Source organism: Pholcus phalangioides, unplaced genomic scaffold (assembly GCF_987345545.1).
Source record: "Pholcus phalangioides strain wild (caught in Gottingen) unplaced genomic scaffold, Ppha-v1.0 ptg000004l_1, whole genome shotgun sequence".
Classification (NCBI taxonomy): domain Eukaryota; kingdom Metazoa; phylum Arthropoda; class Arachnida; order Araneae; family Pholcidae; genus Pholcus; species Pholcus phalangioides.
In genome coordinates, this window is record NW_028301597.1 from 4746465 (window position 1) to 4761382 (window position 14918).

Consider the following 14918-nt stretch of genomic DNA (forward strand, 5'->3'; position numbering starts at 1 on the left):
CCCCGCGTAGCGGAGGGGAAAAAATGAACGAATCATAGAAGCTACGGCGAAACGGTCATTTTCTTTTGCAAAAGGAAAAAAAAATTCCCTTGCTCGATTAGTGGAATATATAAATATATCTCGAATATGGCCAAACTGCCGCCACCCGCAACGAAAATGTTTTCCTTCCTATTGGGATTAACATACGTTTTCTCTGCGTGACTAATTGGATGGTAAAATAATGGAGGGATCGAATTGAATCATTGATAAAAAAATAGTCGCTTTAATATCAATATCTAGTCGATTGTGCTATCCTTTTTCCATGTGTGCCCCGATAATTTATATAGATTCGGTTCACCGACATTCGTCAAGCGAACAGGCACCGGAGATCCCCGATTTCAAGACTATAATTATCTTTTCCCGCACGTATGTTAAAACAATATTTAAATAACATTGCATTCATACGTTCCGGTGTCTACTCTTATCGTTGTCTTAGCTAATTGCTACACAGTTAGTCTTAGTAAATTCAACGTCGCTTATCGGCGAATACTTAAAAAAAAAATACTGCACTTCCAACAGATTTTTACCGATCTTTCATACATTATAATAATTAGTATTACTTTATACTTTTTTTTATGTTGCAGGATTTTTTCCACATTACGCAGAACTGCCCTTACCAGAAGCGGGGCACCTTCACTGTGTCCCCCCCCCCATCCCTTAATACCCCAGAAATTCCTCATAGCGGACAACTCCTGTTAACGAACACTTTTCCCGAGTTCGCTGGAATAGAGCAGAAATGTGTAGTGTTTTAAAAAATCTTTATTATCTGACATTCCCCTTTACGCCATAGGCGGAGACAGGCATGAAAGGCTGGGGAAAGATGATCGTACCAATTCATATACAGGATGGTGATCAACCGCCCAATAATTGCTCATGATTCTTTGTGAAAAACTAATATGGACAAGTGTTTTCAGTTTTTTGCTCTGACCCATAATTATGAGTTATAAACGCTCTAAAAATTGGCGTCACTTCATAATCCAGCTGAATTCACCAAACTTACAACTTGCCATTTTTGAAGGTGAAGATAGTCTGTTAACCCCTAAGATCGAGAAAGCAAACCAGTCTTTTTCCTCTCGTGTGCACTTTTGAAAAGTTTTGCAACTGTTGATTTTCTAGCACTACAAATGTGGTGATACATTTGCCAATATAGTGGACGAAGCTTACACGTGATAACAAAGTTATATCACACTGCATGGAGAGAGAAAGCGCTAGTCGTGAAACAAGGAAGTTGAACTTGGCTTCTAACGGGGATGGACATTTCAGTTCATTTTCAAGAAATAGCAACCCGCTGGCGGAAAAATTTACTTTCATTGGGTGTCTGGCACGTCACTGATCGTTAGAAAAATGACTCCCAAAATTTCAAAATGTTATAACTCTTAATATTCATTTGATCCTAAAAAAGAAAACACTTTTCTATATAGGCGCAGTATCCCAGATTAATAAGATACTCGCCTCAAGTACCAAAGGATGTTTAAAGGTGTCGCGAGTTCGATACTCGAATTCGTCCAGGTCAGAAACTTTCCTACCACGGGTACAAACGGCGATGTGACCACAGAAAACACAATGAGGGGTTAACTAACCAATCTCTCAATGAGTATAAAAAAAGCTGCCCTTTCAGAATCGGTAATAAAGTGTAGGTACGGTCTAATTAGTCCTCGTGTGCAGAAAACGACCAAATTAAAATGATCAAACTTTTCTATATTAGTTTTTCACAAGAAATCATGCGTATAATTATTGGGCAGTCGATAGTTACCATCCTGTATATTCATATACATTAGATCAGTCGACTCCATCATTGATGCTGGGGAAGCCCCGTATCTCAGCTTATGCTTTATACACGATTTTTCAGTCCTGTGTAGAAGTCACCATATGTTCTACGAAGCATTTCCGTAGTTCCCCTTCACTGTGACTAAGATTTCTTCCTGAAACTTTTTCCATTAGCTTTGGCCTGGTCATCATTTATATGCTTCTTCCCAAAGAAGAAAGAATATTTCCGAACCAGAGTAGTCTTAAAAAGAATCACTTCAAACCACTGTACAGGCATACATCAACATGAACTTATCACGGGGTGCCTTAAGGAGCTGCAACATTCATTTTGGCAACTAGTGGAGTGTAGTACGCTAATCACATATTGTGTTGGTCTAAGTACAAACATTGTTTTCACACTTTGTCTAAAACCATCAGGCATTCCATAAAAAGTGCAAGATTCCTACTTTACCTACAGCATATACATAGCTGTAAAGCATTAGCTGTTTTAATTTTTCTGTTTTCTTTCTCTCTCTCTCTCTCTCAGGGTTGCCTAGTATGTAAAACCATCTTATGGTTACATAAATATGGCATATATAACTATTAGATTTGAAAATCGTTGTTAGTAAGATACCTATTGAAAAGACAAGAAAATGGATGAATGAATTGGTCATTTAATTTTTTTTTAAACAGCCTATTTCTCTGCTGATTCATTTAATAAAATAAATTTAATATTTGAGCAACATTTAAAAAAATCAATGACAATAAAATTTTTGCATGAACCAACTTGATTTTTCATTCATTAAGAATAGCTTTAGGGCGCCAGGATAAGAAAGAAAAATATCAAATAAAAAATATTTATTTCTTACATATACACATTTCTGAGTAATGACATTTATATACTAGTCGAAAGTCCCTCTCAACTGTCTTTCTTCTTTCCTTTGTACTTCATGATTCTCTTCTTCCTCTCCTGCATTTTATGATGCCGTATTTCGTCATCTTTTCGTTTCTCTTTCCTGTGAGTTTTTACACGAACAGACATTGCTTTCTTTTCTTTTATGATCTTCATTTTATGCACAGTCTTCAACATTTTAATTGTTTTAGCAATCTGCAAAAAATTTTAATTAAAAAATTTAATAAATATTTATAATTCAATATAGAGTAGAAATAATCATACAAGCAGCATCAAAATTAACATTTTTTTTACAGAAAAAGTTGAAAACATCTGGAATGATATATAAACTATAGGCTTCTTTTGATAATATAGTGGTACTTCAGTAATCATTTGTGATTTATTTTCTAAGTGGTAACAAGCTCTAGAATTAACAAGAGTACAAACTCGTCCAATAAATCACATTCTGTAGCTGCCACTTTTAGAGAATGCAAATTAGGGAGGTTTTGTATGGATCAAAATTCTGTACAAAAATAAATACAGTACAGCATCGATTATCCAAATACCGATCAACCAAAACATTAGTCAACCGAAAGCATTCCAGTCGGCAAATTCAAATTTGTGGGCCATGTAGAAGTTCTGCTAGTGGCTGCCAGCACTTTTAGTGAAGCAAAAAAGAACATTTTGGACTAGGCTAGTCAGTTCTCTGTGTTACTTGTAAGGCATATGATACAAAATATATACAGGTTAGTGTTTAATATCACTGTTTCTTTGTTTCATATTACTCCTATGACAAGCAGTTATTTTAACATTCTCCAGTCCCTAATTGTTTCAGAGAATCGATGATCTACTGTATGAGGGATTTGAAAACAATATACGGATTTTTCATTAATAAAAGTAAAATTGAAGGGATTTTTCCCTTTGCAAAAATGTGACATCCTGCAAGCCATCCCTGATCAGCATCAAGTCGCCAACCAGTAGATTAAATTATCTGTCTTCACTACGTCAACAAAGAAATCCCCATATGGCCTGAAATGGGACACAGACTAAACAGAACATATGGTCAAATTTGATACAAGTCATCTCACTAATTTTGAATGCAGAAAGGTAGAATTGATGCTGGCTATTTTGGCAAATTTTGGCTTCCCACCCTCATCTGAAAATGATTTTTTTTTGTGATTTCACGCAATAGAGACAATTTACATTGTGCTTGTGACATCTCTGGGATAAAAAAATGAAAGCAACAATCTTTTTTTCCAGATTTTTCTTTGGGAATATTTTTTCTCCAAAAGTATGGATTTTTTTCTTTTGCAATCACAATAGAAATTCTGCCAATTCAGACGTGGCAGCTATGACATTCTATGTCGCATATGGTGAGCCGAAGAATTACACCAATGTGTCTTTTTTTTTTCTCAAAAAACATCACCAAGATATTAATTATCAACATTATCATGTAAAATTTAGATATCAACTAATTAGATTTCATTTTAACTATTCGAAAACAATTCTCTGCATTTAGCATTTTTCAACGAATGTTCACCTGTATAATAAAAAGAAATGCTGATCAAATGGAAGTTAAAGAAAATAATAGAAACATCTCAGATTTTCAAAAAACAGTTCACTATAAGTCAGAAAAGAGTAAATTTGTCAATAAATATAAAAATCATTAGTAATAGAAAGTAAAAAATTATATAACGTGCCTCTTGCTCGTGAGGTTCACGGATAACTGCTACCCTGCGATTTTCTGGATTACCCTTTTTCTTAGGAAGGTGGATTATTCTATCCTGGAAAGGCAACTCTTTTTGCATCTTCTTTGGCACAACAAATGGAGCAAAGTGTCGCAACTTTCGTTCAATGGGCTGTACAGAAAAAATTATGAATCAAAGTTAAAACAAAAACTTGTACGAAGATAATCATACGATATATAACCTAACTAGAATGACTCAGTGGAAACACGCAGACAAAAAAAAATTTCCAATCCCAAACATTTTTCCCATAACCTCATTTTATCATTTTTTCCATCCTACACAAATGTGTGCCATTCGTCCTGCTTTTTTCTACTCTAGTTCATCAATAGGTTTGGCATTTAGAGTGCATTCAAGACAAATTATGGAACTATTAATGATCGATTGCAAGAAACAGATTTTTTATGACAAATTACAAGTAGTTTTTCCCAATTTGGCTAACGTTTTCTCCCATTTACCTACAATACTTTCAGTTTCATTCCTCAATATTTCTCCCGGTGTAGTTTGAGATCAATCATCAGAATTTTTTTTACCATGATTTCCCTTGATCCTTAGGGTAAAACCCTACAACTTTATTTTTATGTGAGAAAAAATTTCTCCTTAACCTTTTTTTTTTTTTTACAAAATTCCTTTATTTGTGTCTAATCATGCACAATTTTTTTTTGAGAGAGAGTGACCAGATTATTTCAGATGAATCAATACTACAAAGCCAGAATTTCTTTTTTAGTTGTTAACATTTCAAATTTTACTCACTGTGTATAGAGAGTCTTGAGAAACAGGTGCATGAAGACCTTTCTCATACCGCAAACGACCAAGAGTTCTCATTCCTTGCCACTTCATTTTTTGTTCTGGTGGCAGAAGCAGAGTACAAACAGAAGCATAAAATTGTGGCACTTCCACTTTCACCCACGTTCGTAAAAACACAATATCTAAGGTGAATGAAGAAAAATAATAATGATCCAAATACAAACTTAAAGAAAAACAAAAACAATTAAATCAGGTAAAAAATAGAATGAACCTGTTTTGAATGTGACCGAAACCAAGTAAGTAACAAATGAATAAACCAGTGAAAATCAATTTTTTCTTGACAAATAAAATTGAAATCCAAATGATATGATAAAATTTAGATTCTTACGATTGTGTTGAAACACTAGTGAACAGAACCCAGTGCTTTGGAACGATCATGACAATCTAGGCTTCATCATGTCATTTGAATTTTGATTTCAAATTTTTCTATTGTTGAGGAAAACATTGGTTTTCACTATTTATTCATCTTGTGACAAAGATAAACGTTTTTGTGTGTGTAACAAAGTTAATTCTGAGAGAAGAAAAAATTTTCTTATAAATTTTTTAAAAATATTTTTATAAGGCAAACTTATAAATATGCAATATATAGAGAGATAAAACGAAAAATAATTCTATAAAAATTACCACTCATTAGAATTTTATCTTCAAATGTAGCTCTAAATATTCCAGGGGGTTTCTGTAGAAAAACAAATATACAGTATGAAAATGTTATTAATATATTATATAACTGTGCCATATTATTATAATTTTCTTGTGGGCACTATTATGAATTGAATTCACAGTATAATGTTCAAATACATTATAAATTAATCAAAATTAATATAGTAGAAAACCTGGTGTACCAAGAGTGTTTCTAATGTGTAATTTGCCTTTGCATTACAGCCTAACCACAGTAAAAATTAGGCATATATAGAAGAGTATATCTTTAATATGTAAACTTAATAAAAACACATAGAATGGTGCTCGTAATATCAGTAGACGTCTGTTATAATGACAGTTCACAATCATTGGAAAAATTTCCGTTATTTATTTATTTATACAATAATGTTGGCCGAGGCCTCATGATGGTGACAGAATAAAAGTTTTACATTTTTCGAAAATATAAATGGCGTGGGTGAATCAACGACAGTGGAGGGGAGACAGTGCCAGTTTCCCCAGTTAGAAATGGTATGCGGAAAAAAGCTAAATTTAAAGCAGTCGGTGGAAGCGGAGATAGGGTTTATCTCAAGTGGATGATCAAGTCTACTGGAGATATATGTTGGATTGGAGATAATACCGGTGGTATCAAAATTTAAATGTCTATGAAGAATTTTAAAAAGCATGGTTAATCGAGAAAGAAGACGGTGAGTACTTAGAGGGAAAAGATTAAGTTTGCATTTAAGTTCAGAGACAGATACATAGGAAAACCAACTGTCGTAGATGAATTATAGGGCGGACTTATTTTGTATTGATTCCAGCTTCTTGATATTGCTTGCAGTGTAGGGGTCCCAAATTTTGGAGGCATAGGAGAGGACTGGAAAAATAGATTTGATAACAGAGGAGTCTAACATTGCGAGTAGTGTTTAAGGTTGCTGTGAAGGAAAAAGTTTATTGAGACATTTTTGGTAGATGTGTTTATTCCAGCGCAGTAAGTTATCATGTACTTCTTGTTATAAGTGAATGTTTTTTGTAACATTGGCTCTTCGACAATCACCTGAAAATCACTTGTTATATCGAGACTCTCGCTACAAGCTGTACTTGTAAACAGACTTTAACTGTATCATGGTACATTTATAGACATGGTATAATAAATGGTATATTGTTCATATGCCTCATAATCCAACACAAGTTACATGCAATAGGAACATATTGTTATTAAGACTTAGTACAATTGATAGTATAAATACTCTACCCGAAGTGCTTTTTTGATTTGACCCCTGATGCCACTGACTGTTCTTATCACTGCTCCTTCATATTTGACAACTTCAAGAGGTGAATGAAACATGCCCTGAGAAAATAATAAAATATTAAATGCATAAAAAGATGCTTCATTGAAAAATTTTCAACTCATTCGTTTCAATGATGATTGTCAATAAAAATAATTGAATTTTAATTTTTTTTGCTTGGTTCTTGCTAAAGGCATTTTCCACTCATAAAAATCTTAGCAATGCCCATTATGAATGTAAATAAAAAAATCATATTCTTTGAAAAAGGCAAAATAGGTGTTGCTAATTATAACTTTAAAAAACAAAAATCATCAAACTTAATAAATCAGAATGAGAAATACAAAAATTGACATCTCAAAAACAGTTATAACTGAAATAATAATAAGTTATAACTGAATAACTTATAACTGAAAATGCATTTTAAAAAGTTATTACATTTCAAACACTTTAAATACTCTCACATATTTACTCCACGGATAAAGCATTTGGTAACTATTATAGGAATAAATGTTGATTTCTGATGGTTATTTTTTAATAATTTTCATATATGTTTTTTTGCTTGGTTTTAGGCTCTTGAAAAATTCAAAACAAAATCAATAATACAGTTTTTAACTTAGAAATAATGTAAAAACATTTTGAATTTTAATTCAAGTGTCTGCTGAGTTAAAAACCTATTGACAAAAATACGATGTAGAATTAAAGATACCTCAATGAATGCAGTTTTCCTGTAGATTTCAAAAGGATTTCCAATAAGTTTCAGTTTTTTCATTATCTCAGTAGACTGATTCACTTCTGTGATGGAACCGATTGCAGCAATTCTGAAATTGCTCTAAGAAATTACGATAATCTTTAAAATAACTGTATATCAATTTGTTACTGGAAGATACTTGAACAATATATACAGAGTGCATAGCTAACAGTGCGCACAGAAAACTGGCAAACTGTTGATCCTAGGGACATACTTTCAATTAGAAAAAGTATCCAAATAATGTATGGACCTCAGATCTCAGATAAGTCATTCATATTGCAAGGGGTTATATAGTTATTAAAGTAAGTTGTTGCCTTGTCTTTTTCCTGAGGCCAACAAGAAAAAAATTTCATGTTTCTAAGTGCATTATTCGCGGAGATATTTGAATTTTAAAAACTGGAGAAAAGTTTGGAAAAAACAGCATAAATGGGAGTGAAACACGTTTTAATTCAAATATCTCAGCAAATATCACACAAACATGCAATTTTTTTGTTGTTCTCAAGAGAGACAGGGCAACAACTTTCTCATTGGGTTTTTCAGCACAGAGTGTCCATGTAAAGAGTTTTTTATTTTAGTAACTATACAACCCCTTGCAACATGAGTGACATACGAGTTCTACACTTTATTTGGATACTTTTCCTGATCAGAAGTATGTGTCAATGATCAAAAGTTTGACAGTAAAATATGGTGCGTGTTGTCAGCTATGCACTCTGTATATCACACATAAATAATATAATTGGTATCTGATACACACTGTTAGAGAATCATTTAATTTGCATGAACTTTGATCTTACATAAGCGATGAAATATACATATCTTAATAACTAGCAGAAAAATCCAGTGTACTACTGGTCTTTCATTCTTCTGCATCTATATCATCAAGAACCGGGTTCCTGTTTCCGATTGTCATTGGTCCAAGTTGTAAATATTTCATTCAGCATGCATAAATGAAAGATATAATTCATCTATGTCCTTAAACAAAACAAATTTGGCAAGCCATTTTTCCCCATTAGGCTGCACTTTCTTTTTTTTGAGCCAAAATGGCAAAAATTATTAAAAAAAGGTAACATGAACCCTAATCAAGAAGCAAACACATTAAGATAGCATAAAAATTGCAATAAATGCAAAATTATAATGCAGGAGCATCTTGTTGCATTGTACATCATTATAATGTACCTTTGGATATTTTACTCTTTTATTAAAACTGCTGCTAAAAATTTAATCAACACATTAGCATTAGAATTTTGATGTTACATCATCAGTTATATCATGTCTTCATATCTTGTCAAATGCAAGATAATACGGCATAAATGTAATAATAAAATATGCACATAGAAACCAAATTCATACACACACTCACACAGAGAAGAGCTATGTGTGCTGTTGATGGCATACTGAGCTTAAACTGTGGAGAGCAACTTTACTTTTTGAATATGTTTACATTGGAAGAACGCAGGTGTCTGAGTATAAAGTTTTTAAAATTTTTAATGGAATGGATAGGATGGATGATGAGTTATTAACCAGTCAAGTGGCAATGACGAATATATGGGTCATAATGTTTCCAATCCTTGAGTGGTGATGACGACTATATGGGTCAAACTTTTTCCAATCCTTGAGCGGTGGTGACGAATATATGGGTCATGGAAGACCTGTTCCTTCCCCCTTGACCTATTGTACATTGACTGACACCTTCAACGCCTCCTAATCCTTCAAATGAATGAAGCGCTCAGTTGAACAGTACAATGAATTGGTTATAGACCGTCACAATAAATACTGTCTGTACAGAATAAGGTGTGGCTTTTTTACTGGTATCTTGAAAGTAAGAATGCTAGATTGTTAAAATGGAATTAGGGAGGGGTGGTACAGAGGAAGAGGGAGAGAAACTGTTTATCTTTCTAAGGAGGGGAACTGTTTTTTCCACACTTATATTCACAACATGTGAAGCTGTACGTCAAAATTTTTCTCAAAAATATTTTTTTATTTTATTTTAATTTTTCAGTGAAATCTCGATATAACGATATTCTCGAGAGGCAGCACTTTAATATTAGGCTATAGGCATTGCTAAATAAGACGAAAAAATATCGTTGTAGTAGCCCCCACAAGGGGTGGGCTGGCAAGGCTGCAGCATTGGTGTCCGGGACGATTTTCATTATTTTTGTTTTTTAACGCTATAAATCCATCATAAAAGGGCCCGCGAAAGTCTGGTCGGGGAGGGGGGGGGCGCAAAAGATTCCAGCCTAGGGGCCCTAGTCCAGGATGTGGGGGCCATGGATTTATCGTTGTATCAGTGACATTGTAACGAGATTTCACTGTATATAAACACATAAATAAACGTATGCAATCCACTGAAATCCAACAAAAAGTTTATTGACTGTAAGATGAAATTAAAATTACATTTTTTTCCAGAATTTATTATTTTTTTTAGAATTTATTCTAAATTATATGTATATAGATTTAACTTGAGACTTGCATAATATTTCGTGCCATTTGTTAATACACAATTGCTGTTTTAATTATAAATGTTTTAATTATATTTTACAAATTTTTTAAATACAGTGGAACCCCGCTACAACGATAAGCGATAAATCCTTCAACAATGATATTTTTCGAGTTTTGTGCGGAAATGTCACTACTCTAATGTTAAATTGATGCCTCTCGATATAACGATAACCAATATACAACGATATTTCTTTCTTGGTCTGCATAAATAAATATATATAAATGGGCAGGGCCGCAACTAGGGAGCAGGGGTGTAAGTCGATTGCGCAGAAGATAAACCGTTTATAGGTCGATTGCGCTCACCCCGATATCCAAACAACCCGATTTCCAGACTCGGCGCAATCGACCTGTTGGGGGAATACAAACACTCCCATTTTCGGCGCAATCGACCGAGCCCTGGGAGCAGGCGGGCCTCGTGCCCTGGACCAGAGGGGGGAGCAAATTTCATTCTCAAACCTTACCTTCAATATTACAAGGGGGGGGGGGGCAAAATGCGCACTTGCCCCGGGTGACCAAGCATCTAGTTGCGACCCTGCATAACAGTGGCGAAGCCCGAAATTGGGCAGTTTGCCCAGCCAATGTCCAAATTTTGTGCTTTGACCGGCCCCATGTATCGATTCCTATGATTTAGGGTCATCACCACGTTGGCATAGTGTTTGGTAATAATTGTGACCATTTTTAATTATGGCTAGCGACAGCAACTCTAACAATCAAAGAAATCGGTATATCGATATCTTAGAGATCGATATACCGATCAGAAAGGCTCAGAAAGACATTTTTTCTCTTTTGAAAGCAATAATAGTCTATGTGACTTGCACCCTACCAAGGGAACTAAATTTTATAAAGAAATAGCTCGTACGCGGTATACGTCAAAACCAAAACTTTCTTTATTTGAAAACATATGTGATGTGGCCTTTTTGAAACATTGTGCTGCATGTTTAATTTGTCTTCGAAAGCAAAATCTACTGTATTATCCGACATCTTAATTTTCTCAATTTTTTCTTTTTTATGTGAAATTTGAAAGAAAAAAAATCAAAGTCGGTTTGTCAAAAATAATATTGAAATTGACATGTTTTCTGAACAGCGTCAAGGCATGAAACGTCCCCCCCCCCCAAACACAGAATGTTTCGTTGCCGTATGAAAAGGGGAGAAGGGGTTCAAGCTTTGCCCGAGATTACAGCGTTATTTTTCAGTAAAAACTTCACTTCCCCCCCCCCTCCTTCAGAAGAAAAAAATTTGACCCCTCCTCCCCCCATTCTTGAGAAAATCCTGAGAACGCCTATGTTGTATTTAGTATAATTTTGATACACAAAGCTACTCGATATATATATAGTAGTTTTCGTAATACATACCATGCATGCAAAAAAGAATGGGATGATTGTGGTCCGGATTTGATAATATAATTCCTTTTGTATAATTCTTTCATTCTCTTTGAATGATTCAAAAAAGAGACCAAAAATTGTTTGGTGTTTATGCACTTACTAAAATAAAAGACATATTTTGTGCATGCTTATTTGGCAAAAATGATTTAAACGCAATACGGTTGACATTTACAATCATATCAAGAAAAATAATAATCGGTACATATTATTTTCTATATAATCACATATTGATGATATAACAACATTCATATGGAATGTTATTATATCATCAATTAAGTTTTTAATCTTTATTTTAATCTATTCATTTTAAGAATGTTCAGATTACTGAAAAATGCATATCGCTCGTGCAAAATGTGTTATTCGCTTAATCGTATCATTTTCCAAGCTGGTACGGATGTAATGAAATTCGCTTATATTGAATACATTCGCTGTTTTTTCTAGCTTCGTTATAACCGGGTACAACTGTGTGTATGTATGCGGGTTTTTTTTTTTTTGAATATGTTTATAGAATCCTATGATAACACATGTAATTTATGCGAAGCGTAAAAATTCAATTATAGGTGACCAACTGAATGTGACATTACATTGAGATAAACCCTGAAAAGCAGTTGTTATCGTTGATTCAATTAAAATTTTGACAAATATTCCATTTCTTTTGTTACCTTTTATTTATTTTTTTTCTGTATATCATCAAAGAAAGTAAATTTCATCAAAAGAAAAAAAAATTCTGTAAGATACATCGCATTGCTAAACATGTCACCTATCGAAACGAGGATCAAATAGGCTTTTAAAACGTTTGCGTTTATAATGTATCTTACATTATTAATGGCATGTATTAAATACATCATAATAATTGATTCCTTCCATATACACATAAAATTGATATATTTTATAATCAGTTAGTTTTCTTACGTGAAGTATAAATCATTTCGTGTTGTATAAATAGATTAAATAGAAACGAAGGTATTTTCCAATTCATTGCATATTTCAAATTTACTCATAAGGTATAATATCGATATTTGTGTAATTAAAATCATCGACTACTGTTATTTTCAACTTTCTAGGAAATTCAAGGTACACCATATATGTATATTTTTCTGCCTTATCACACATAATGTGTGTTGCTTTCATAAATTTCCTATACTGTTCAAAACTGTGCAGCCTTTTCTCTTGCGAAAAAGCTATTCGATTAAACTGAAAAGTATACATTGGAAAAGTGCATCACACTTCTCGGATAAAATGTGCTAAGACACTTTAGTGATACCACAAAATGATAAGTCGCATGCAACGTCAGCGAAAGAGGAACGAAAAAATTGCAAGGAAGTGCGATTATAAAGTATTGTAATGCCGTGAAACTCTACGTAGACTCAGAACGGGCTTAAATATTTTTTTAAATGAAAATGAAAAGAAAAACTTTGCTGCGTAATCCCTGATACCCCGTTATAGTGTTGCTGTGCATTTAGAGAATATAAACGCTTCTTTTCGCCAATAAATTAGTGAGAAAAGTATAATATATATACAGTGAAACATCGATATAACGATAGTCTGCGGACTAAGAAAAAATATCGCTGTAGTGGGATTATCGCTATATCGAGAGGCAGCCGATTAACATTAGAGTATAGACATTTCCAAATAATACTTGAAAAATATCGTTGTATCAAGTGTCATTTTAGCGATGTTCCACAGCAATAGGAAAAATGTACTTCTAAATATGTCTATGACCACGACAGGGAGAAAGAAAATGGCCAATACTGTAACAAAAGAACAGATACTGAAGTTGAGTGTGTATTAGTAAAGAATAGGATCACTTAGGAATAGGTGTAGCCAACCTGTCACTTGGATGGACCCCACCAACCACGCCTTCTCTGTTGTCCTGCATGTTTGTTGGGGGGGATAGCACTACTTGAGATAAAGAAGCTTCGCCACTTTACAAGTATTTTTCCGTATAACCTCACACCGTTTTTCAAATAGAAATCGAAAAACCTTTCACCGCTCAACCGGTTAATACACTGGCAATCGACTGCTCTGCAAAGGTACGCTGGTACCATTTAATAAGGACTATTCCAGGTTGTGGTGTCGCAGGAAATTTTTCTCTAATAGGGTTGTGAATAAATGGAATAGCTTACCACCAGCGATCGTGAATTCTAACACAATTGACATGTTTGAAAAGAACATAGGTGCCAATTCACAGACTTGAAAAATCTGTAGTTTATCCCGTGATGACACTATCAAAGAAAACATGTCAAACAAATAAAAGGGAAAAACCAGAGACTTTAGAAATTCCACTGGGTGACCAATGTTTTGTTTGGTGACCAATGGCCTGTTTTTCCGGAACACATTTTTCGCTGTCCCGATTTTTTAGCTATAATTAGCCACTTTGCATGCTTTTGGCATCATATTTGGTGACAATCACCAATTTTTCGTACTTGAAATCCTGATTCCCCATATTTTTCCTGAAGAAACAAGGTCAGCCTGAAACTGCAAGGACTGGAAGAGTATTTTTTTTAGGGATTTTCTATTCAAACAAAGCTCAATTTGATGACTTTTAGGGATTTTTCTATGAAGATACAAAAAATCAGAAGAATTAGATTTCTGACTGGAAGATTTTAATAAGGCTTCCGGGCAAATCGGAAGCATTGCCACCTATGAAAGAAGTATGCAGGCATGTCAACATTGGCCTAAAGCTTGTCAGTAGTAAAGCTTAGACGAAAGATGATTCATGATGAAAAAAATGTATAGACAGCGGGACTGATCAAGCTTTTAAAGCAGACCTGGAAAAAAGTTAGCTAAAGAATTAACTTATCATACGGCAACATGATCCATATGCAGAGAGAATTTCTAACTACAGTAGAACATAGATTATCTGAACACATCGGGATCGAAGGGTGTTTGAAAAAGTGAAAAGTTCAGAAAATCAATTTCAAAACTAATTAGACAGTGAAAAGAATAAATTGAATTTAATATGAATTCGTCAGACAAAAAAAATAAATAAATAAAAGATGGTAGTGAAATCTGCTCCTATTCACCCGTTTGTTTGTCAATCGTTTGTACCTATGTATGCTGTACCCAAATCTGCCCCCTACTTAGATCTATAGCTCAGAGGTATGGTAAGTACAATTGTTTAGAAGTGGAATT

At 33.9% G+C, this 14918-nt stretch overlaps 1 protein-coding gene across 1 annotated transcript in view; it reads right to left on the minus strand.

Annotated features, from left to right (window-relative positions):
- Positions 1-2628: 2628 nt before the first annotated feature.
- The window catches only part of LOC149086478 (ribosome biogenesis protein BMS1 homolog), a 47744-nt gene continuing 35454 nt past the window's right edge, over positions 2629-14918 (minus strand). The window contains exons 20-25 of the mRNA XM_089255793.1: positions 7861-7983; positions 7121-7216; positions 5854-5905; positions 5176-5351; positions 4378-4536; positions 2629-2893 (exon numbers count right to left, since the gene is read on the minus strand). Of these exons, the coding sequence (XP_089111919.1) occupies positions 2705-2893; positions 4378-4536; positions 5176-5351; positions 5854-5905; positions 7121-7216; positions 7861-7983 (795 nt within the window). The 3' untranslated portion in view covers positions 2629-2704. The remainder of the gene's footprint in view (positions 2894-4377; positions 4537-5175; positions 5352-5853; positions 5906-7120; positions 7217-7860; positions 7984-14918) is intronic.